Genomic DNA, 23,781 nt, shown 5'->3' on the forward strand with positions numbered 1-23,781 from the left:
TCAACCCGCCAACAGATACGCACGGAGTCTACTGGGCAACAGAGAAGCTCTGAATGCCACCAATGTCATACATACTTGATTTGCAGCCACAAACACTGACACTTCAACAATGGCGTCTGCTTTCTTCTGGTATTCAACAAAGCTTTCGAATGTTCCAACTAGTTTGATCTCAGGAAAAAATGCCATTGACGATACCTCAGCATCTCTGAGCCTGGCGTTCTTGCTCGTCCATGCAGTATCATTCAAGATACTTCAAGGAAGGGGATGGGCGGGAGCCGCATGTCCTTGGCAGATTGACAATGTGAGGGAAGGCTTGTCATCAATATGAAGCAGGCAGTGTGAAGTGGGAGTCTTCAAGTTAAAACTCCGAAGTGAACTCCTTTGCAAGAGAACCTTCGATTGTCGGTGCCGACTTCATAGACGAGCTATGCCATCACTTTAATACCGCCTTGTCAGCAGTTGAGAAGACGTATTCGTGAAGCGGACATCTGCTAATGATCATATCGTTTCTTAACATTAGATAGTTGCGCATCTAGCACTGCCTATCCAATAGTCTTCTACAAAGTGGTTCATCTCACCACACTACCTTCCGTCTTCTAGCTCAACGATTCGCCGCGGGAAACACCTGTCAGTGCAAGAACAGTCTTTCCGTTGGAAGTATTTAACCCGCTACCACAAGTGCGCAGTGACTTGCAACCAAAGGAACAAAAACAGGAATTCATACCCAGCTGGATGATTCTCGTTGAGCAAACTAGGCGGAATGAAATCGTTAGGGAACCAGATGTAATTAGGCCTAGGAACACATTCCTATCACCATCCAAGGGACGTAGACTTATATCTGTCTTGTGTTTGTTTACGTCAAGTACACCAATAACACGGAAGATGGACGACAAAGTCGGGAATCTACTCCGAGTCTGACTTCAGGGCGAATGTCAACGAGCTTCGACAGATCCAACCTACAGCCTGTTTTGGATGTGCAAAAGGAAGCTACAGAGAATACCACTGAATTGGCGCTTGACTGGACACGAACCACCCGTCCCTCGGCCTTTATATCCAGCCATGGCACCCGTCAAGAAGACACAGCGCTCCCGATACTACCGGGCATTGCCCCCAGTCCCTCTGCCTTCCATCGGAACGTACACCGCTAGACAGCCTGAAGAAGCCAGGCTCTTCAAATAACCACCGTCGCCAGCATCTTACCGCGAAGAGTCATCATCAAACATCTAAACCAACCCGCCGACAACAAACCCCTACCCGCACCGCCAAGACCACCTCTCGCCAAAGCGGACCCCATGGCGCCATCCGCTCCAGTGGAACCACCTCTCCCCGTCCCGAGATCGCGGGTTCCCGCAAGGACTCGAAATGTTTCACGGGGCGGTGCGGCAAGGATAATCAAAATGGAGTCCGTGACCCCTCAGATGCGCGCGAGCGCGCGGCTACCCCGTCAAGCTTTCTTATCTCTTCCTGGCGGGAGAGGCATAAACTCTAAACGCTCGGCCGGCCCGGGAGCCGCGCAGGCCGCGCCCACGCCGCGTAGGGAACGGACGTCAAACCGGATCGACTCCGTATCGCATTATCGCGAAGGTTGATCGGGAGCGGTGGGGGTGGCTCCTGCTGCTGCTACGCTACGCCCTTGATCCACCGGCGCGCATGTCACGGAGGAGCAAAAAGGATGGGTCTACATTGTTTCATGGAGCATTTGTCTATAGTTCCAAGGGACGCAAAAAGGAGCGCATCCCAACAAAGCGTATCTCTAAGTGAAAGCAGAAGCAAGATGAACAACAGATACAGACGCGGAGCCCCGGGATTTCACTCGCACGGGGCATCGGCGGAGTAGTCCGTGGTGTTGATGGAGCAGCGGCGGCTCCCCAACACGGACACGGAGTCCCGCCCCCGACATTTTGTCAGCCAGCCTAATTCTAAGCCCAATAGCCTTTCCAGGTATTGTTTCCGAAACGCCGTTTCTTAATGCTTAGCGGTGACCTTGTCGCCGGTGAGCTTCTCGACATAAGTCTTAGCCCTGTAGTTATCGTGGTTAGCTTGATCCAGTGTATCTCGAGGCGGGATAACTCACATATCACCCATGGCAACCATGCAAACCGTCTGCCAGACGCCGAGACCAATACGGGGGGCAACGCCGCGGTAGAGACCGGCGACACCGTTGGTCGAGTAGATGTAGCGGAAAGTGTTACCGACAGTCATCTTCTTGGGTCGGTTGGGGTCCTCCTTCTTGCTCTGCATCTCAACACGGATAACCTCGATGGGCTGGTTCCAGGCGGAGAGACCACCACCAAGACTGGAGGCGAGAATCTTCTCCCAGGCGCCGAGCTTCTCACCGTCCTTCTTGCCGGTGACGTTGCGGATGCCCTGCTCAGCGAGACGGGACAGACCGAAACGGGAACCCCAGTTGGTCATCTGGCGGATAGCGACAGCGTTGACACCCTTGTTGATACCGCGGATACCCTCCTTGCGGTAGATGTCCATGAAAGTGGCGAAGGTGCTCTGGGGCGCGACGCCCGCGGCGGCCATCTTGTGCTTGGTAATCTCGACCGTCTTCATGCAAGTGCAGAAGCCCATGGTGGCATAAGCCTGGGCCACACCGCCGGTGATACCACCAACGATACCACCACCGAACTCAGAGGCACCGTAGCTGCGGGCGTAGAATTCGGCTTCGGAGGCGACGAAGAGGAGGACGGCGCCCTTGGTGGAGGCTTCGATCCAGGCCCAAGGGATAAGACCCTGGTAGACTATGAGGGGTCAGGTCAGCTTTGGATGCTTAAATGGGTCGATTCGAATGTCGGTTTGTCGAGCTCAATTCGTTCGAGACGGCGACCGAAGAGACGGAGGGATTGGGTGTTACTCACAACCAAGGACACCACCACGTCCCCAAATGCGGCCCAGGGCAGTGCCAAAGCCGTCGCCACGGTTGGCAGCCATGGTGGTCTTGACGACCTCGAGCGGCTGGCCGAGCGTGGTGACCTCGAACATGTTCAAACCGGCGCCCAACAGCAAGTTGGAGAACTTGATGGGCTTCTTCTCCAGCTTCTGGGGCTCCCCGATGGGGGCGGGCATAGTGGCGACGGCGACCATGGCTCTGCTACTTGTGATGACGGAAAGGGGCCCTGACCAAGGGAAGAGGGTGCTTCTTCGCGGGGGAGGACGGCGGTTGTAGTCGTCGGTTTATGGGTGGTATGGGGTAATGCTTGTGAATGGAGCAAGCTTTAGCTTGGAATGGGGAATGCGGTAGGTTGCGGGATAAAAGCTGGATAAGACCTCGGATATCGAGCTGTTCGGGGCTTGTCTCGGGGGAAGACCGAGGCAAAGGGGGAATTTGTTAGGTGTCTGTTAGACAGAGAGACGAGCGAAAAGCGTCGGGATTGGCTTGAGTCGGGGTGGGAGTTCTCAGTAGGGGACTTGGAACAGTGAACAGGAGAGAACAGAAGGACTACTCCGGGAGCTGGGAGCGAGGGAGAGGGCGCTTTTTGCACGTGGGAATTGGGTGGGTTCTGGAGGGAAACAGTGAACCGGGGGGGGGGGGGGGGGGGGACACTTGGAGCTCCTCAATTTTTTTTGGCTTTCCTGGTTCCCAGATGGCCCCAGGGCGGGCTAATACTGGGCTGCTGAGCTGCTGCTGAGGAGGAGGAGTTGCGCTGCCAATGCGCGCACACGCAGGCAGCACGTATTGCTGAGTTCAGCGTAGCAGCAGCAGCAGATCACATAGCCACAAAAAAGGAACAGACGTGTCCTGTCCAGCCAGTTGGTTGGCTCCCTCGAGGCAGGTGGCCGAGCCCTTGCTGCCCTTTCCCCCAATGGTTGCAGCAGCGTATGTCAGCTTGGCGAGGATGACTCCCGGGTACTTTGCGACTGCCTGAGAAGAAGCCTATTGTCGTGGTATCGGCTACATGAAGGGCTGCATTGGAATGTCAAATTGTGAGACTGTCCTCGAGCGTCGCGAAGAGGCCAATTGTCCAGACACGCCGTAGTACCTAATCATTATAAGACGAGAACTCCCTTTCCTTCTCCCTGTGCGTCTCCCGCCGTCTCGAATGCCTCTGCTGACCTGAACAATGGCGGCACTTGTCTTGTTGCATTCCCTGCTGCCTGCCATATGTACTTGCCGCCGAAATGCGGTCTGATGTCAGCTCAAGGGACAAGAAGCAGAGAGAGGTCATCAGCAAGTCCTCCCATTCTTCTTACGTCGTCGGACTTCATCTCAGGAGACACCACCACAAAACCACTCGCAAAAGAGCTGTGAGCTGTGAGCTGAGCTTCCAGCACCAGTCCCAAAGAAATAAATAAAAAAAGGGTCCGCCGGCGCGCGGTTCCATCTGTCGCAGTCGCAGTGCCACGGACTGGCCCGTGGGTTCTCCGCCAACCACACCAAACGGGCACTAAAACGCTCGTCCTGGAGCTCAACCTCCCCAACAGCTCCAGCCTTGTCCCCATCTGGAGAGCTCAACGCAAAATTCCGTGGGGATCTTCCGAGCAAGCCACGCAAATATTGACCGCAAAGCCTCAACCTCATACGCATCTCCATGCAGTCGTCCACTTTTGTGTTACCAAATCGGCCATTTGCTCCAATCATGCTCTTCGTCGCCTCTGCCTTCGTCGGCGATTCCCTCGGGGGTGCCCCGTCGTTGTTGTTAATTGTCTTGCTTTTGCAGCTTCGACAACCGCCTCGAAGCCTTCCCTGCACTATTTGTTTGCTTCGTATTTGCTGCTCCGGACTCCGTATGCTGGACCCGATGGCCAACAAGCCCCGCCGCCATTCTGGTATCCCGCGCTTACCTTAGGTAAGGCGAAGGCGCTTCATGTTAGTGAGCCCGGCGCGTGCGTGTGTCCCTGAGGCTCCTGCAGGAACTCCAACCCGTCTCCAACAAGCTAGGATAGCTCCTCAGTCCGGCCGCGTTCATGCATCGCGGCGTCGTCTTGTCACTGTCGCACGAACTCCATCCCGTAGATCGGCAATTGTTGCCACTCACATCATCCCATCTTCACACGTCAGCTCTGGATGTGCTCCAAGCTTCGAGAACAGACAGTTGTATAACTTCAAAATAGCATTGGTGTATTCGGACAGCCTGCCTCGGCCAAGGTAACTAAAACAACCCAGAAAAACCCGGTAAAAGCAGCACGTCTCGGTATTGTACAAGCGCAGTGGATGGTATCGCCCATAGCCTTTCTATCCACCCCGACTGAAACAACACGCTGCCTGTCATGTCTATTGTTGATCGCGCATACGATCCTGCTGCCTTTTCCGCACACGCGGTTCTACCCGCGTCTGCGTCTTCTCCATTTTTTGTATCCTCTACCTCTAAGCGTAAATGTTTAGAGCTTCTTGGCGAGCTCGGCCCACTTCTCGGTAGAGAAGGACTTGGGGCGCTCGATGGGGGCGCCGAGAGCGCGGTCGATGATGAGCTGGGGAAGGACACCGATGGCGCGGGAAACACCGAAGAGGACGGTGTAGTAGTTGGCCTCGGTGAGACCGTAGTACTGGAGGAGGACACCGGAGTGGGCATCGACGTTGGGGAAGGGGTTCTTGGTCTTGCCGTGCTCGGTGAGAACCTTGGGGGCGATCTTGTAGACCTGGGAGACGAGGTTGAACATGGGGTCGTTGGGCATCTTCTCTGTAGGGCTGTTAGCTTTCCACAATCGCAATCTTCACGTTGGCTGCAGATACGTACCCTGGGCGAACTTGCGCTGAGCCATGTAACGGGGGTCAGTCTTGCGGAGGACGGCGTGGCCGTAACCGGGGACGACACGGCCGGCGTTCAGGGTGGACCAGAGGTAGTCGGTGATAGCCTTGTCAGAGAGATCGTCGCCGACGGACTTCTTCATCTCGGTGAGCCAGTTCAGGACCTCCTGGTTAGCCAGGCCGTGGAGAGGACCGGCCAGACCGTTGAGACCAGCGGAGACGGACAGGAAGGGGGAGGACAGGGCAGAGCCGACCAGGTGAGTGGTGTGGGCAGAGACGTTGCCACCCTCGTGGTCAGTGTGGATGGTCAGGTACAGACGCATCAGCTCAATGAAGTCGGCGTTGTTGCCGAAGCCGAGCTGGTTGGCGAAGTTGAAGGAGTAGTCCTTGTCCTTCTGGACGGGAGCAACCTTTCCGCCCTTGAAGACGTTCTGGTAGATGCGAGCGGCAATGGTGGGCAGCTTGGCAATCAGGTCCATGGAGTCCTCGAAGGTGTACCCCCAGTACTCCTTCTTGTTGACACCCTTGGCGTAGGCCTTGGCGAAGGAAGAGGTGTGCTCGAGAGCGGTGACGGCAAGAGAGAACTGAGCCATGGGGTGGAGGTCGGTAGGGCAGTGGTCGATGAGCTCCTCGACGAACTTGGGGATGTCGGAGCGGGCAGCCCACTCGGCGGACAGGTCGCGGACCTGCTGCTCGGTGGGAACCTCACCGGTCAGGAGAAGCCAGAAGAGACCTAGATGTCTCGTCAGTCGGATGCGAATGCGCCACTATCGCAGCAGTCAAACTTACCCTCAGGAAGGGGCTCCTTGCCGCCGGGGGCCTTGGGGAGAAGCTCCTGGCACTCGGGGATGGTCTTGCCGCGGAAACGGATACCCTCCTCAGAGTCGAGGACGGAACCCTCCCAGACGAGGCACTTGATGCCACGGGCACCACCGTAGACCTGGTCGAGAGTGACCTTGTCAATGACCTTGGAGCCATGCTCTCTGCGACGACGAGGTTAGCGGGGCTACCCAGTGTTGAGATAAGGGACACAATGGGTGTTGGCATACTTTCTCAGGGCCTTGACCTCCTCGATCTTCTCCGGGAGGAGCTCAGCGAAGCGCTCCTTGAGGGTCTAGATGCGAACGTGTCAGCTTCAGGATACCCGAGGTATTCGGACAGGCGGGAAGCTGTGTTACCTGGTTCTTGGAGGAGTAGCAGCGGGCGGCGTTGAAAGCCGTCAGTCTAGCATTGAAGGGGGAGGCCCTGAGGGAGGTCCTCAGAGCCGAGGAGGAAAGACGCGCGACAGAGGCCATTGTGAGAATACTGAGAGGTGAGGGACTGGTGAAGAGAGGAAGTCGGGAAGAGGAAGGAAATGTCCAGGTCTTGAGAAAAAGGCGCAATGGCAAAAAAAATATGAGGTAGGCGTTCCCGGACTTGACCCCCCTGCACGAAAGTTACATCACTTTGGGCGGCAGGTGTGGACGGAAATACCTACCAGTGGATTGTGGAAGCCCCGGGCACACGGGACAGCCGCTGGCGGTGAGGTATCGGCGCTGCACATTTCGGCGCACGAGGTACTTTTTCACCCGGTTGACCTGCAGCGATTGAGCCCTTTGGCGCGATCCCCAACGTCCCGCGGCCCAAACGTCCAACAAGACAGCAGGGCAGCCTGTCCAGCCCAGACCAGACCATCGAACTTGATGTAGACACCTAGGAATGATTGAGAGACTCACTCAGCCGCCATCTGACACTCTGTCTACAAAGAATCCCTCCCAGTGGCCTCCCTCCTCAGACGGTGATGCCCGGGATCCCATATTCGCACAACATCGTGTCCCCTAACTTACTCAGGGCTGGTTTCAATTGCGACGGGATTCTTCTAGGCCGTCGATACCTGAGGTAAGGAGCTCGAGGGAGAGAGAAAGCCCGACTGGTACCGTTTCATGCAGCCGGTGCCCCCCCAACCGACTCCAATCAATCTATCCTGTCAATCTCTGGATCTCGACTCCCACTAAGGAGTCCCCGTCTTTTTACGTACCTATTGTATCCACACATCTTGTAAAATCTGTCCTGCCCACGCTGTCTCCAGTTTCCTCTCCGTATCAAGCGCCCCGTTTTTGCGCGCGAAAAGCCGAAAATTGTGGATGTCTGGGCGGCTTCTCTCGGAGCACCCACCCCATCGTCCGAATTTCGGAACGCCAGCCAGCCAACTGCATTGCACACAACAGTATGCCCAACATAGACATCGCAGCCTTGACCTGGGCCTGGCCAAGAACAATGCGCCTCACGGTGAGACTGGACGATATTTCCCAGGCAAGATTGACTTGTTGGACATCCGGGGCATCTGGGAGACGGGCCGTTCCCCCACGAATCGTCCGCCCACCAACTTGTGGGTGAGAGGGCGAGTTACTGTGCTACAGAAGCCGGACTCGGTGCCTGCGTTAGTAAGGAGTAAACAGCGTCGAGGCGCTTTGCTGATCCTCGCCGTCCGCCCAGAGCTCCGAGCTTGTCTCGCACGTCTACCGCCAGCTCCGAGCCTCCGTGACCCGCCGCACGCCTCAATGCAACCTATGGGAACGAGAAACCAGCCCTCCTGCCCGTCTTGGAGAGAACTTCCATTCGTGGCACAGCAGCTTCTTAACCGCCTCATCCGAGGATGCTCTTGCTTGGCCGCGCGGGATGTTGGGGTTTCCGTTCGCCCACGATATTGCAGTCGACGACATAGCCGGCCATCACACAAGTTGGCTGGTCATCTGTATGGCATTGCCGTCTGTTTGCCCGTCCCGATATCGTCGTCTCCGGGCCATTGTTTTCGCAACGATGGCACCTAATTCAATGCTTGCATGTAATGACGATCAGATAGACACGTTGCTGCAGCTGCAGACTTATTGGCCAGCAGAGCAAATACTCATCATTTCCAGTGGATGTTATCTGCATGCATAGCGACCAGCTGTGCGTACAGGCTCCGTTGTTGTTATCGTGTCCGGCCCGACGACGCAGAAGTGTTGACGGGAGCTCTGGCCAATCCGAGCGCCGAGCAAAAAAGCATTTCCCATTATTTCCATATTGGCGCGCTAACGAAATGGAAGCGAGCGCAGGGACGGACCTCTGGCGAGCGTCGAGTTCCGATCGCCTTCGCGGGAGAACTTCGGCGGTGGGCCGTTCATCTCGCCTCGGGTCGCGACTTTGCAGGTACGTACCTAGCACCGTCAGCAGGAACCTCTGCCTGCTGCAAGTGTGTCATTTGCCTGAGGCTAGAAGGCCAGATGACAAGATCTTAGCCATTGAAAAGTCTCCATCCAGAGGTGTGACCGAAAATAAAGCGGCATCAGCGCTGGCTTTCTGCCACGTCTCACCGCCAACCGTAATGCTCTTGCTCAGCAGCACCTTCCATTCGTCTCCAAAAAGCGGCCCAGCTCCCGCCCCCTCCCCACTCTGCAAACTTTCCTTCTCTCACCACGACCTCCCTTCCCATCTAGTAATCTACACCAAACTACTGACAAACCGCAGCGCAAACCTGCATCACGCCCATCCGTCCCGAAGCCTGATAGCCACATTTCCATCGAGGCTGTCATCGTATTTTGACGAGTTTCGTACTTCTCCTCCGTGGACCGCAAAGTCCGACCGTGGGTAAAGCCAGAAAAGTAGTAGTCGTCGACGACTCCTGCCATTTAGAAATCTCTTCCGTGACCTTGGACGACTCTTCAAACGTGTCGCACGCTCTGTCCGTACAAGTAGAGAGTCATCCAATCCAGAGACTCGCATCGTTCGTACTTTGAGAGAGAGGTCTGGTCTGCGACCTGTGGGATTTTCGGTCTGCGGCTTGTAAAATCACAGAAACTACACTACCTACCTACACTTTGACTGGGGGAAAGAGCGACGAACTGTCGTTGAGGTGCTCCTGCTCTTGCTGTGGAAGGAACGTCGGGTGGCTCTCAGTTGACTCCTCGCCTTCCGCTTGGGACTTCACGTACACACAACTTCCTCCCACCCACCAACCAGTAAATCGCCCACCGCGCACTTCTTGCGCAGACTTTTTCGGCTGCTGGCCACTGCAGGCTTTCTCTCTTTCCTCTTGCCTGCACTCGCCTGCCTTCCTCCGTCCCTCGTATTTTTGCAACTGGGATTGGATTTACTTCTACTCTTGAAAAACAACAACACCACGCCCAACATCGCCGTCGCCATCGTCGCAACAACGCCAGCACCATGGCTTCCGCACTTGCGGACCTAGAAGAGGGTCTCCAGACCATGCTCACCCTCAAACCTCCTGGTGTATCGGGATCCCGTATTGGTGTCATAACCAAGATCTGTGTCGAAAATGTTCAGGTACGATTGTTGACGCGCCTCTCGCATCGCCAGTGCCTGGTGACTTGGAACTAACCTCAATATTCTTTCCCGCAGTCTGAGTCTATTATCGTTCAGAAGCTGTTCATGCATTTCAAGAAGGCCCCCATCTCCCACAAGCTGGGCGTCCTCTACGTCGTTGACTCCGTGACTCGAAAGTGGGTGGAGCAAGCGAAGTCTGCTGGTCAGCATGTTGATGGTTCTGCTTCTGATGGAACCTTTGCTGCTGGTGTTCACCGGGTCACCGAGCTCATGCCTGTCCTTATGAATGACATGCTGCAGCTGTTGCCCGAGGGCCAAAAGGTACGCTTAATTCTCGAGAACAGTTGGAGTGCTTGTCCTCCATGTCCAATCTACGCATCGAACGTTGTAGTGCTGCAAGCCGAGTGCTTTCTACCAGCTACCTGTGCTTTCATTTTTTGTCTCACACTTGAAGGCCTGGATCTACACACACAAAGACTGCGATACTTGTGAAGATGCGCACATCACGTATTGCTGACACGCTACTGCTCGCTCCTTGTTGACCTTGAAGACCAACTACTTACATGAATTTCGTACCTCATAGGATAAGATCTCTAAGCTCCTGGACATTTGGGAAAAAGGATCAACGTTCCCCTCTACAATGCTCGAGTCATTCCGCCAGAAGTTGAAGGCCGCCCCTGAGCCGAGTATGTCTTCCCACGAGATGATGGGTATCATTCTACACCCATCGTCAAAGCCTGATAGCCATTTTACTAACATACTATCACCTGCAGCCCAGTCCACCACGCCGGAGGGTAGTCCCCCCCCAGGCTTGGTCGCATTCATGGGCTACAACACCAACCGACCGGCCGCTCCGACTCAACCTCCTCCCCCTTCTGCTCAGAGCAGCAATGCCATCATAGCAGCTCTTGCCAACTTGGCCAAACAGAACAACGCAGGTTCTCCTCAACCTCCCCAGCCGCCTGCTTCAGTTCCCACTGCCGCTCCAGCTGCTCCCCAGACTGCACCTCAGGCAACATCTCAGAGCGCGCTCCAAAGTGCATCCAGCATCCTGGCCAACCTTCAGAATGTTGCTGCCCGGCATCAGCAGCAGAACCAGCAGCCGGTTGCCCCTCCTACCAACTACGCTCAGCCCCCTTTTTCCATGGCAAACTACTCGCAGCCTGCTGCTGCTGCCGCAACTCCTGCCCCTATGGCTGCGCAATTCCCTTTCGCGATGCCTCAGCCCCCTGTTCCGCCCCAGATGCCATTCGGCATGCCGTTCCCTGGTGCTGCCGCGCCTCAGCCGCCGGCTCCTCAAGCTCAGGGTATTCAGGCCTCGCAAGTGGCCCAGCTCCTCAAGATGTTCACTGATGCCGGTGTGTCTGCGGACAAGTTGCCTGGTCTCCTGGCTTCTTTCAATGCTGCTCAGCCTGCGCCTGGTGCTTCAGCCACACCTGCGGCGCACAACCCCTACGCGAACGCCACCGGACAGGGATGGGGCGGACCCGTCCAATCCAACGACAGCCGTGACCAGCACCGGTACGGTGAGGGTCCTCGTTCCCCCGGCGGGTACGGCCGCTCTCGCTCTAGGTCCCCTGGTCGCCGTTGGGACTCTCGCGGCCCCACCCGTGGCTCTCCTCGCGGCAGCCGTGATGACTACCGCCAGTCGCCCAACCGCAGTCGCCAAGACGACCGAGACGGCCGTGGACGAGGCAGTGACTATCGTCAACGCAGTCCTGTCGGCAGAAACGGCCGTAGTCCTACTCCCCGCCGCAACTCCGGTGATAAGTGGGTTGAATTTGATCGTTCCCTTCCCAATGGAAGGATCAAGGTTCTCAGCCGTACCCTCTTCGTCGGCGGAGTAGCGTAAGTACTACCTTCTATACTGTCACCCAACCATACTGACACCTCAGCTAGCTACACTGAGCGCGAGTTGCGTGAGGTTTTCAGCAAGTACGGTCAGGTGCAGACCTGCATCGTCAACAAGGAGAAGCGCCATGCTTTCGTCAAGATGATCAGTCGTGAAGATGCTGTTCGAGCCAAGGAGGCCATGGAAGCCAACCGTGATGGCGATCCTCAGCTTCGGGTAAGTTTACTGCATTCTCCATCCCTTGATGTCTCAAGCTAACAAACACAGACCCGTTGGGGTGTTGGTTTCGGCCCGCGTGACTGCAGTGATTACCAGACCGGCATTAGCATCATACCCATTGCCAAGCTCACAGAGGCTGACCGCAAGTGGATGCTGACTGCCGAGTATGGTGGAAGCGGCGGCAGACCCATCGAGACGGGCCTCGTCGTCGAGGAGCCCGACATTGAGATCGGTGCTGGCGTCTCTTCCAAGGCCATCAGCCGTCGCATGCAGACTGACAAGAGCGGCAACCACGGACCCCGCTCCACTCGCCGTCACGATGATGGCGACGACCGCGATGACTTTGGCCGCGACCGCCGTGGCCGCGATCGCCGTGAGGATGGCAAGGCGTCCGGAGCCAACGCTCAACCCCTTCCTCAGCAGTTCCCGTTCGGCATCAGCACCCTGCCCAATGGCATGCCCCAGTACCCTCCTGGCTTCGTGTTCCCTGCCCCCGGCAGCAAGTAAAGCAGCATTAGTATAGCTTTCGGTCATCTTGCATATGGGACGGGTTTGGCTTTGTATTTTGGCGTCCTTTTTGGCCTCCCCACCCGGAATGGCCTGCCATGATGTGCATTAAAATCGGCGTTAGGAAGGGGAAAAATCCGGAAAGGGAAATACCACAGCAGTAACAATTCCGTCTCTTTGGACAGAGAAGGGAGAGGCACATTTGGCTCAATATGATACCACCGCGACTGGCTTTTTAGGCTTTGGGATGGTTGGTAAATCGGTTCTTGATTGTAGAGTAACTCGATCCTGGTTGTAAATACGGGACTGCAAAGGCAATGGAATGACAAAAAGTAGCTTAACACCTCGTCTCGTCTAATGTGATATGTAGTCCGTGAGCACTTGGTGCTACGGCACAATTCATTGGCCATACTATTAATGAAAAACTTCTCTATCCTAAGTGGGCAAGCTGATCTGACTTCACCTCGGCTTCATTAACAGCTGGTCAGAAAGTGATGCTACCGTTTGGAAGAGAGACCGCCAGCGTGAACAAAGATGGCAGAGCCGCAGGCAGCGATTTGGGACAGTACAGTGCCTCCATCTAGGTAGGTTAAGTGGTTGACTGCCTCTGCTCCTGGGCATGTTTTCATTGTTCAGAGCATGTCTTTGTGCTGTGTCCGTCCTCATCGCGCTCACTGTGCGCGTATTCATGCCGCAGAATCCACGCCGGTTTTGCTTCAGGGACCAGACTCCGCAAAAGAGGTAATCTTGTGAGTAATGTCACACCGATTCTCCCACGAGGTTCAAGACTGAATGAATGACCAGGGAGACACCATCTTTTAATAGTTCTCCTCAAAATTGAGGAGAACATTAGTGAAGGTGTATTTAAAGAATGAGCAAGGGTGGATGTGTATGCTTAGCTAGCTTCTAGCACATCATTCAGGCCAGCAGCTTAAAAGAGCATCCTGTGAATTGAATCACACCCACTGAAGCTCACAAATATCATTCCATGATTCCTCTATCGCTCTATGAGGCAAAGGGTCAATGTCCTATCACATTCCCTTCAGTAGGAATCCACTAGCTTTGGTAATTGAGGCTACTTTGGAGCATGGCTCACGCAACATCTCGATACTACCCGTCTGCCGCGTCCACGAATTATTACCTCTCAAAATACGCTCATGACGAGCCAAGTTTAGAACTGAGCTCCACCTGACTTCTGCGCTTGCTGCAAGGTCAATTTGCGTCCGGGCCATTCCATGTGTCAAAACATTATGAGAAGCTCATTCGATTTTTGAAGAAGCAACAGGATGACTTGCTCCGCCTCTTTGCCTCTTTCTATAATCCGGAACTTAGATGCTTTCAGCTGTAGCTTCAAGTAAAGCATATCAAGCCGGGTTGAGGGATGAACGTCTTACATGATGGCCCTCGTGAACGGCACATATGTTAAAATAGAGCATAGGTGTTTGAAATGCTAAACATTTAAAAGATAAATCTTTCCTTCATTGAGAAATCTCAAGGTTAACTTAGCCTAGAGGCTGATCAAGTCGTTCAAGCACGTTGCCCATAGTCTGACAGCACTTGGATGCTGGATGCTCCGGGATGAGAGCTGTGGCAAACCAGCCAATCAGAGACCAGCATTCCAACCTTTCACACATAGCGGGGTCCGTTTGTCACTGGCATCTTTCAATCCATCATCCAAGCAAACGACAAACGTCTTTCACACACCCTTGCTTGCCTCCGAGCCGTCCAAAGTCAAAGACATTCTGCCACATCCATCCTAACTGCAAGTCTCATTCAACTACGGAGTCAAGTTGGAAAAACCCAACAACCATCTCTGCCCTTCCACCCCCACCTCGTCCGCCAAAAATGTCCCACTGCCACGACGAACACCACGACCACAGCCATGGCGGCCACGATGAGCACGACCACTCAGACGACATCACGCCCGCACTCCAGCACTCTCTCTACAGCCACATCAACTTCGACGACGTGACGGCCCTCAACGAGTCGCAGATCGGCAGCGCGCGCAGCGTCGCGAAGAAGACGTGGGCCGAGAGGCTGGACGCGGAGCCCGAGGTCGTGAGTGATGCGGATGAGCAGTTGTTGGTCAACATCCCGTACGTTTTACTATTCCTTATATCTTCTCACACCTGTTCTCATAACACATAACATGGCTTTCTACACCTCAAAACCCGAGCCATGGTGACCGAGCGGAGGCCAACCGGCCGCTCACTCTCACATTCCGCACACCAACTTTCACCTCATCTCATCCTACCAACGCTCACAATCAACCACCATATCCAAAACTCGCCAAATTAACTAACAACTTCCAGCTTCACCGGCCAAGTAAAGCTCCACGCCCTGCTCCTGCGCACCTCAGACTCCCCCTCCGCCCCGCGCACCCTCAAGGTCTTCATCAACCGTGACGACCTCGACTTCTCCTCCGCCGAGGACGCCGCGCCCACCCAGGAGTTCGAGCTCTCGCGCACCTCCCAGGTCCAGGAGATCCCCGTCAAGCGCGCCCTCTTCGGCCGCGTCCAGCGCCTCACCCTCTTCTTCGTCGACAACTTCTCCGACGGCGACGAGGACGAGACCCGCGTCAGCTACCTCGGCTTCAAGGGCGAGTGGATGCAGCTCGGCCGCGCGCCGGCTAACATCATGTATGAGGCAGCGGCGAACCCCGGCGATCACAAGCTCAAGGGCACGGGGATCAATCAGGTTGGCGGGGGTATCGGAGGACGGCAGTGAAGACAGTCACGCGAGGAGTATGAAGAGTGATTCGAAGAAAAAACATTGCATGGGGGTATTGTAGTAATCTCCAACAAGCCTAGCCATCGCTACGGTATAGAAGAAAACATTGAATAATGAACCAAAACACCTTTTCCCTTCAAAAATAAGTACCGAAGTAAGTGTCCGCAGCCTCAGAAACCAGACTTTCTCTTGCCCTTCTTCTTCGGCGAACGCATCGCGTGCCGTCCGGATATCGGCTGCGACATGACCTGCGGAATCTGCGACGACATGACGGCCTGCGAGGACCGCATCGGCGAGACCTGGCTCGATCCGATGATTGGCGGCGCGGCAAACTTGGGCAGCGGTTGCGTGGCGGGGGCCTCCGACGGCACCGGCACGCTCGCGCTCCCCGCCGGCCCGGACTCCTCCATCTCGGACTGCGTGGCTGCTGCCGCCGTCTGCGACGAGGCGAGCTGCGACTTGCGCCTGCGGCGTTTGGATTCGATGCGCTCCTTGCGCTCTTTGATGGCGTCCATGTGCTTTGTGGAGGAGGCAAGGACGGAGGAGACGTAGTTCTCTGTCGGCACGCCGCGTCTGGTGGGCCAGTAGGAGAGGACCGTATGCTGGCGGGTCGGGCCATCTGTCGTGTTGATGTCTGCAGCGAGCATGCTCAGGCGTTGGAGGGCGCTCGAGGCGGCCAGTGCTGCGTCGGCGGAGGCGGCAGAGGATTGGGACTGTGGTTGTGAGGAGGAGAACGGGTTTGAGGAATACGGCGCCGAGGAGGAGGGTTTGGAGGGGGATTTCATAGGGGACATTGAGCGGCGGGGTTTCAGGGGGGACATGGAGAGCCGCGGCTTGATCGGCGACAACATTGGCCGTGATGCTTTGATCGGAGACATCGAGTCGCGTGGCTTGAAGGGCGACATTGATAGACGTTGGCTTCCTAGCGAAGATCTTTGGCTGGACATTGAGAGGCGCTGGCTCGGCTGTCGAGATTGCAGCTCGGGTGGCGTTGGAACCCAGGTGGACGGCTCGTCTTCTGCGACTGGGATGTTTTCGTCGAGGACCGCCACGCCAAAGAGTGATCTCGCGATCGCTTCTGCGGTTTCGGCGAGCACGACGCTGCGAGAGTGCTGTGCGCGTTCGGGGAGATCCGGCGAGTTCCATAATTCTTCGAGTTTGTGGCGGATGTCCGCCAAAGGTGTCGCGTCTCCCTGGCGTAAGAGTTGGGATGTAAATGGCTGAGCAACGATGCGTTGATCGTTGACATCGAAAAATTCGTGGAGACGCGCGTCCCAAGCGGCGATGGCTTCGTTGCCCATTGGAGGTGCTTCAAATGTCGCCTCATACTCGTGCCTAACAGATGTTAATAAACCGAGACTTATCATCTCGTTTCATGCTGGACTCACAAAGTGTGCAAAGGGATGTAGCCTCCCTCCGTATCAAGGCAATTGACCGTGGCATCTTGGATGGCGTCAAAAACGGATAGGGGGCCCTCAATGCTAGGCGTTTCAGCAGCCATGACGACTGAATCGATGGACATGGCGACTCGAGACAGGAAAAGGTCGAAATTCTGGGTCCTTGGCCATCGCTGCTGTAGTTGCTCATCATCTCCTCCCTGAGTTTGCTGCAAGATTTCTTGGTATCGAGTGGCACGACGCTGCACGAGCTCGTCCATGTCTCCCAATCCATCAGGCACTACAAACGTATCTCCAAAGTAATGTAGAAACTGCTTCCGCCTCCTTTTGTGGGCCCTCCTTCGAGCATCTTTGGACCAGTCGCGACTGTAGTCTGGCGGGATGATCTCAAGGTCGGGTTTTGATGTGACAGCCATGATGGTTTGCTCTAAAGCCAAATCCCTTCCGAGAACGAACAGCTGCTGGAAGCCGACCTGCTGATTTAGGTATTCCGCACCGAGGCCCTTGAGCGGCTCCGATGACTGGCTAGTGAAGAAGGCTGGAGTTGGACACAGAGTCTGTATCTTCAGCGGCTTCTCGCCGGGCCCCTTTTCGAGCATCATCATAAAATGCTGAAACTGGGGCAGGCCCGTCTTCTCGGGTATGGATAACCAAAACAGCTCAACTTCTGGCGACTTCTCCGAATAAAGATAAGCGATGCAACTCTCGTTGCCCAGTCCATGTCCACTATGATGAACCGTAAGCCTCAGAGAGTCGGCGTCTGAGATTCGAAGATGTGCGAATGACTGGAGTATGGCAAGCCCTCCAGTCTTGACCGCCGTCGGTGACGATGTTTCAATCCAGAAAAGAGCCGATGTAGTGAGAACGACCACTTGACTGCGATTCACTGGATTTGGCTTTACATCGAGGATGTAATCCAGCACATCCGACTTGAGTATCGACAAGCTGTGCCGGTAGCTTGGGTCTTTTGTGTCAATCACCTCGAACTTTGTGCGGTTCCAGATCATGAGCTTTTTGGACCGTGCAGTCATCGCCGCCAAATCATTCTCTATTTCCAGGTCCTCGATGGCGGGGATATCCCAAAGATCCACGCCCACGCCGGCGGCACCGATCCACAACAGCCCGTGAGGCTCTGCGCGGAAGGCTGGCGAGTCTTCGTCAGGCAGCTGTTCCGTGATGCCCAGCTGAATGTGTCCGCAATGTCTCAGCTTGGCACGCTTGCTTGTTGACCCGACCATGTCTCGGCCTTTGACATCCCAGACACTATAGTAGCCACACTCGTCGATGATGGCCAACTGTGGAGGCTTCCTCTGAGACCCGTAACTGAAGGAGACATCGGAGTGTGGAAAGCCGCCCGTCTGCTCCGAGGTGATGGTCAAGATGGGCTTTGGGTTGATTCGGGAGGGGCGTTCAACTGCCTTGTCAATACCCGGCCGACGCTCTGATACTGGAATTCTGTGGTACTCCGGCTGGAGGACCATGGTTGATGTCCTCTTTTGCACCAGCAGCCATCGAGCGGGCTCGAATCGCACCAAGCTAAGCGCAGGCTTAAGTTGCAGAATAGGAGCTCCGTCACTGGACCACAGCACAGTCTCCTCCCTGTCCTGCTGATCGACATTCAAAAGACGAAGCGTAGGGTTCTCGTCTTCACCCCACTGCCATTTCGTCTCGTCCAGCCTAGATAGCCGAAGAAGCTCCCCAGACTCGCCAGTGGCCATGGCCAGCACCGGAACCGGGGAGATGCGAGTGTGGTTACTAACGTCTGCCATCTGGCTAATGGTCATGAGCGGTTGTGCCGTGGGGGTGGCGTCGGGGCGCATCATCTGAGAGAGGCCCTCAGCCAAGAAGCCGGCAGCATCGGAGCTTCCGATGAATGCTTCCGGGTGGGCGTTGAACAGCCATCGTCTCTGCACACGTTGCGAGTCCCACACAGTCGAGGCAGGTGCGTTCTCCGTAGATCTGGCTGAGGGGTACAATGTATCCAAAGGCTGAATGATGCGAAGGGCTCGAGCTGGTCCGGCGTCAGTATCGTGAAAGACAGGCTTTCGGCGGCCGACCTACCCAGACTTGGAACACGGCTGGCATGCAGCTGAGGCGGTCCTTCCTCGAGGCCTTCATGAGGAACGATTGTAATTCTTGGGGGGCCGTACAAGCGGCTGGTCTCTTCCCGTACGTCAGCCATTAGACCCGGTCGTTTCCCTTAGATCCAAGCAATATGTCCGTGAGAAACTGAGCATATCGTGAGAAGACGACGGCGTGTGTTGCATCATGCGATGGTTGGTTTTAGTGGACGGTGACGGACTAGGCACAGTCGGTGACCATATGGCTGCCTGTTGACGGTCGATATCCAAGAGAACAGGCGTCAAAAAGAAGCAAATGCTGGCATTCGCAGCAAGATTGGTGTCATAACGAGATGGGACGGGTGAGACATGCGACTGAGACTGAGAAAGAGGAAAAGTTCGGTCAATCGCGGCTCACAGGCGCGAATGCGACGCCCATTTCCGGTAGTTGCGGTGTCCACCTTGGGACCCAGCCAATCCCTGCACCGCGCAAAGAGCTTTCTGCACCAGCGCGTCCGACGCGTTTGGTTCGGCCCACGCCGACTAAGGTGGCCCCGCTTCCGCTAAACACTACCTTGGGTAGGTACACTAAGGTAGGCGGGCACCTTTGATGGCGGTCACTGAACATCACCCACCTCACTGCATCTCGCCGCGCCCCGACGTCTCACTCCCCTGACACATTGCCCATGAGACTCCGAGGCCGAGGATAATCGCCATCTCACAAAATGCCCGCCGACGACAGGACCGGAAAGCAGGCTGCCGCACAGCAGGCTGTCGATATCCTCCACGAGATCTCTGTCATTCTCGTAAGTCCTCGCTGCCGCGCCTAGCTCACGCTTCCAGAGATCTTACTCTGACCATTTTCACGTGAAGAACTGCCATCTGGACCGCCGCACGCTCTCAATCTGCATCTCCATGATTGAGAATGGTGTCAACCCCGAGGCTCTGGCAGTAAGTAGCAGCAGGATGTACCGTGCCGTGCAAACGCCCCAAGCTCATGTGTGTACTTTTCAGACTGTCGTCAAGGAGTTGAGGAAGGAGGCCCAAGAGGTGGATGCGCAGATTGCTTCCCGTCGTCGATGAGAGAGGATACACGATGGTCTACCCAAGGCGCTTGATCATGACAGTCACGACATTAGGAGACGGTTAGGATGGACGGAAACAACGATTTCACGGCGTTCTTTGGCGTTGGTTTTGTTCAAAATCGTTCATATTCTATTATGGAGACTTCCTAGAACCCAGTCTCCATGGGTGTACGAAATTCAATGTCCCACTCCAGGGCTGGCAAATTTGGCCTCCTGGGAACGCCGGCATCCAGAACCCAACCAAAGCTATGCCCGCCAACCAAACCATGACCTATGAAACCCGTATGTCCAGACTATGATACCGTCACATGCCCCTTTGCGCCGTTCTCGATCCCGTCGCACAACCCGAGCGATACACCTCATCATTCATAACATGACGGCACGTCTGCCAGATCAACGGTGACCAATGAGCATGAAGTCATTGTCATCGTCATCGTCGTCATCTTCCTCATCATACTCATCGTCCTCTTCCTCCAAGTCGGTAGACATGGAATCGCTGTCTTCTTCAGACCTACGTTGAAACCGACCCCAAAGGTTCAGTATATCGTTGTCTGATTCCTCCTCCTCGATCGCGCCATGCAAAGGGTTTCGTGTGAGACTCGGTGGTAGACCGGGTGTAGGCGCTGGAGAGGCTGATCTTGCCAAGCGATCTAGCACCAAGAACCGTGCCTGTGCCTCATTTGAGGCGTGTGAGGAATGTCGGCGCCTTCCAATGGTAGTGCCGGTGGCAGTCCCGTCAGTGGCGATTGTTGACGAAGGGTCAAGGATCCCTGTACTGCCGTCCGTGGCCCCAGCCAACGGACTATCCAAGATTGCAGCCATCTCCAAAATGGCAGCAGGCGTTGGAGGGTCGATTGGAAGTGGCCGTGTGGTCGTTGCCCCATCCCTTCCACCGCGGCTGGGAATAGCTTGTGCGGTAGCTGCGCCTTCTCTTCCGCCACTGATCTGCAATTCTACCGTATTGTACGAGGTGCATATGGCACACTTGAGGCCCAACCAGTGATAAGGTACTGAGCTGCGTCCACTGCAGTCATTGCAAAGAACCGTAGCGCGCGTGTCCCTAAATTCTGGAGGCATGGGCTGGCTCAGAATCGCCAACTCCAACTGGCGAAATTGGCTTTGCATGTTCAACAAACTCTTGTTGCAGATTGGACACTTGTATGACCGTAACATGTGTTCGTCATAGCATCTCTTGTGAATGCTGTGACCACAGGGCATGAACACGACAGGCTTGGGAGAGGTGAACATGTAATCTCCACAAATTGGACAATCGCAGTCTGTCGAACGTTCGATACACTTGTGTGAATGCTGAATCGATATTGAGATGCAAGCACAGCATTTCTAGAGCTCAGGGTCAGCAGTAGTCCACCTCGTAGCGCAAGGAAGAGGGTAGTCACCTTGCAATGGAAGAAGTCCTTCCCGATGCCTCTTCCTTTCCTACAAATGCCGCAATCGCTGCAGTGGTAAATACTCTTGGTTGGATCATCGTCCCACAGCTTGCATACGTTGCAATAGTAGCGAGCGGCGGTCACGCCACAGTTGACGCAAACCTCTGACGCCCTTTGAGGACAAGCACAGAGCATGCAGAGCATGTTTTTGGTTTCCTTCCTAATGAGAGTGTGATCTTCGACAGCGTCATGACAAAACCGACATGTGTACCACTTGTTGCAAGTCGAGCATTGCAGCTTGATGTTGCGCTTGTAGTGCTGGCAGCCCAGAACCCTTGCGCCCTCAACCTCTCCAGGAATCGTAGGCTTTGCTGGGGCGTAGGTTGGTCTGACATCTTCTGCCGTCAACACAAACTTTTCCGGGGAGGATGGCTCCCCTGGAGGATGCTGCCAGAACTTCAGGGACTCCAGGGGTCCCGATGGGAGTGTTTGTTGCCACGCTTCGCCGGCCGGCAGAGCATCCACAGGCGGGTCGCCTTGTTGGGGAGTAACACGGGACTTGCGGTAGCCCTCCATCAGCACCTCGTGCATGAGCCTCGCCTTTTCCTCCCCCCGTATCTCCTGGCCTTGGATTTCGATAAGGCGCTTTCGCAATGCGCCCATGCCATCGTCGGCCGGCAAGGCCTCACGCTTGGGGACCTGCATCGGGACGGTGATGGGGAAGGATTCCGGGGGCGCACGTGCTGGTTCGGACGGGGGCAGCTCGGCTTCGACGGTCGGCGATAGAGTATCTGCGCTGAGAGGTCGGTCCGGAGGAGTCACCGCAGGCGCATCGGTCGCATGCCGAGGGGCGGGGGCTTCCGAGTCGCTGGCAACCGCAAGGTTGTCGGAGGAAGAAGCGTCGGGTTCGGGGACGAGAGTGGTTCTCGAAATCTCAGAAAAGCGGCGTGCTTGCCGGAGGACCGGGTTGATGATGAACTCGGAGACCAAAGAAGACATTGGGAATGGGGCGTCTTCTGGATCTAGGTTCGGATGACCGAGTTGGCTATGCAGCAAGTGACACTCGGTTGTATGGCAAGGCGTACATCCAGAGCGACAGGCAGCAAGAAGAGGAAGAGAAGGTTGGCCGGGGAGGCTCGGGAAAGATATACAAAGGAGCGGTGGTGGTAGAGGCGGTGTTAGTAGCGGTGGTAGAGTTGATGTCGGTAGTGGTACGGTCCCGGTCGATTGGATGCAGACGAGATGACATAAGATGGTCTCGAACTCCAGTGCGCTGGCTTGTCGTCGGCGGCGGCTGTCGTCGGCGGCGGCGCTCGTCGGCGGCGGCGCTCGTCGGGGTGGACGCAGTGGGGATGAACTGCAGCAGGACAAGACGAGACAAGTGCTGTCAGGCCAAGACGAGCGACTGTTTGTCTAGCACAAGTGTCGGAGAGCCGAAGTCTGCACCGCAATGGGGTCGGTCAGAGTCAACAGTGACTAAGACTTCGATTTGACGACGGATCAACCCAGACCAGACGGGGGCCAGGAGGGGGGACGGAGCGGACGGGAAGGGACAAAAGACATGTGATGCGCCTGGCTGGCGATTCCGCATGCGGCTTGAAGTCGAGAGGCTTGACCGGCGGGGCTGATTGGCCGCGACCGGTCCGGCACAGGCAACGACCCCCTTTTTTCTTCCCTGAGGGTGGTGGTGCCCGGGTGAAGAACACCGCTGGACGGGTATTCCTCGCTGCAGTCTGCGCATTTCTTTACTGGGTGCCTGATTATCTAAGACACCCGACTGGGTGCCTTGCAGAACCTAAGGTACCTACTGCGGTGACTACCTATCTTACGGAGTACACGCAGAGGGAAGCTGAGCATCTGAGAAGGAAGAAAACATATTCTTGCTTCTCTGTCCACGCACGACTCAGCATCCCGCCGCCCAAGACTCCGCCCATTGTCGCGACTCTGGAGGTTGCACACACCGACGCCCGAGCTCTGAGCCCACCCTCCGCCGACTTTTGCGTTGCACCGTACGGCAAGGAAGACGCGGTGGATGCCCATCGATGTGCACTGGCATTTCCGGCAGGGTCCGAAAACAGGGACCCCATCCAGAGACCCGGAAGGGTTAGCGCCGCCAGAGCTTCGGCCAGAGGAGCCACAGCTGTCAACTTGAAGACAAGACATTGTGCTTCTGACGCTTCTTACGTGGATGCTGGCCTGTGTGTCTGTTCCGCATCGCCTGGCGGCATCGTGTGGCCTTGGACGGGACGGGCATCCCGTTATGGCTTGGTGCTAGGAAGCAGTAGGAAAGGCACGCGTGCCTTCGGGCGTTAGTCAGCTCGGATCGAGGACAGACAGACAGTGATGGCCATCTACACGGCATGCCGTCACCATGTGCCTCATCAGTATCCGTGCCGATGAGTAGTATTTGTAGTCGGGGCCCAGAACTCAGGATGAGATGCAGCGTGGGAGGATGCTCGATATAGGAGGCTGATCACACAGCGGGCGACGATGCACCGTGGGGACTTTAGGGGGAAGCAGCTGTGGGGGCAGGGGGTAATGGAGGG

The 23,781-nt window shown here is 55.8% G+C and overlaps 7 protein-coding genes across 7 annotated transcripts; 3 read left to right on the plus strand and 4 right to left on the minus strand.

Annotated features, from left to right (window-relative positions):
- Positions 1-1,965: 1,965 nt before the first annotated feature.
- YHM2-0 (Citrate/oxoglutarate carrier protein) lies at positions 1,966-3,090 on the minus strand (the record flags this gene model as incomplete). Its single annotated transcript, XM_036634479.1, has 3 exons — positions 1,966-2,020; positions 2,075-2,747; positions 2,865-3,090. 3 exons carry the CDS (start codon positions 3,088-3,090, stop codon positions 1,966-1,968), a joined length of 954 nt encoding a protein of 317 aa, XP_036499131.1.
- Positions 3,091-5,325: 2,235 nt separating this feature from the next.
- On the minus strand, positions 5,326-6,987 carry CGCS363_v002631 (Citrate synthase; the record flags this gene model as incomplete). The annotated part of the gene is made up of 5 exons (XM_036634480.1): positions 5,326-5,624; positions 5,682-6,425; positions 6,482-6,675; positions 6,742-6,806; positions 6,871-6,987. 5 exons carry the CDS (start codon positions 6,985-6,987, stop codon positions 5,326-5,328), a joined length of 1,419 nt encoding a protein of 472 aa, XP_036499130.1.
- A 2,890-nt stretch (positions 6,988-9,877) lies between these two features.
- On the plus strand, positions 9,878-12,575 carry seb1 (Rpb7-binding protein seb1; the record flags this gene model as incomplete). The annotated part of the gene is made up of 6 exons (XM_036634481.1): positions 9,878-9,997; positions 10,073-10,318; positions 10,581-10,683; positions 10,771-11,845; positions 11,897-12,065; positions 12,117-12,575. The coding sequence occupies 6 exons, from the start codon at positions 9,878-9,880 to the stop codon at positions 12,573-12,575; spliced, it is 2,172 nt and encodes a 723-aa protein (XP_036499129.1).
- A 1,845-nt stretch (positions 12,576-14,420) lies between these two features.
- Positions 14,421-15,302, plus strand: CGCS363_v002633 (PITH domain-containing protein; the record flags this gene model as incomplete). Its single annotated transcript, XM_036634482.1, has 2 exons — positions 14,421-14,671; positions 14,888-15,302. The coding sequence occupies 2 exons, from the start codon at positions 14,421-14,423 to the stop codon at positions 15,300-15,302; spliced, it is 666 nt and encodes a 221-aa protein (XP_036499128.1).
- A 173-nt stretch (positions 15,303-15,475) lies between these two features.
- CGCS363_v002634 (uncharacterized protein) lies at positions 15,476-18,884 on the minus strand (the record flags this gene model as incomplete). Its single annotated transcript, XM_036634483.1, has 3 exons — positions 15,476-16,640; positions 16,694-18,713; positions 18,764-18,884. 3 exons carry the CDS (start codon positions 18,882-18,884, stop codon positions 15,476-15,478), a joined length of 3,306 nt encoding a protein of 1,101 aa, XP_036499135.1.
- A 603-nt stretch (positions 18,885-19,487) lies between these two features.
- Positions 19,488-19,845, plus strand: CGCS363_v002635 (Mitotic-spindle organizing protein 1; the record flags this gene model as incomplete). The annotated part of the gene is made up of 3 exons (XM_036634484.1): positions 19,488-19,568; positions 19,636-19,713; positions 19,777-19,845. 3 exons carry the CDS (start codon positions 19,488-19,490, stop codon positions 19,843-19,845), a joined length of 228 nt encoding a protein of 75 aa, XP_036499134.1.
- Positions 19,846-20,240: 395 nt separating this feature from the next.
- CGCS363_v002636 (uncharacterized protein) lies at positions 20,241-22,234 on the minus strand (the record flags this gene model as incomplete). Its single annotated transcript, XM_036634485.1, has 2 exons — positions 20,241-20,617; positions 21,499-22,234. The coding sequence occupies 2 exons, from the start codon at positions 22,232-22,234 to the stop codon at positions 20,241-20,243; spliced, it is 1,113 nt and encodes a 370-aa protein (XP_036499133.1).
- Positions 22,235-23,781: the final 1,547 nt, after the last annotated feature.

The sequence above is a fragment of the Colletotrichum siamense genome (genome assembly GCF_013390195.1).
Source record: "Colletotrichum siamense strain Cg363 chromosome Unknown KSG_Cg363_contig02, whole genome shotgun sequence".
NCBI lineage: Eukaryota > Fungi > Ascomycota > Sordariomycetes > Glomerellales > Glomerellaceae > Colletotrichum > Colletotrichum siamense.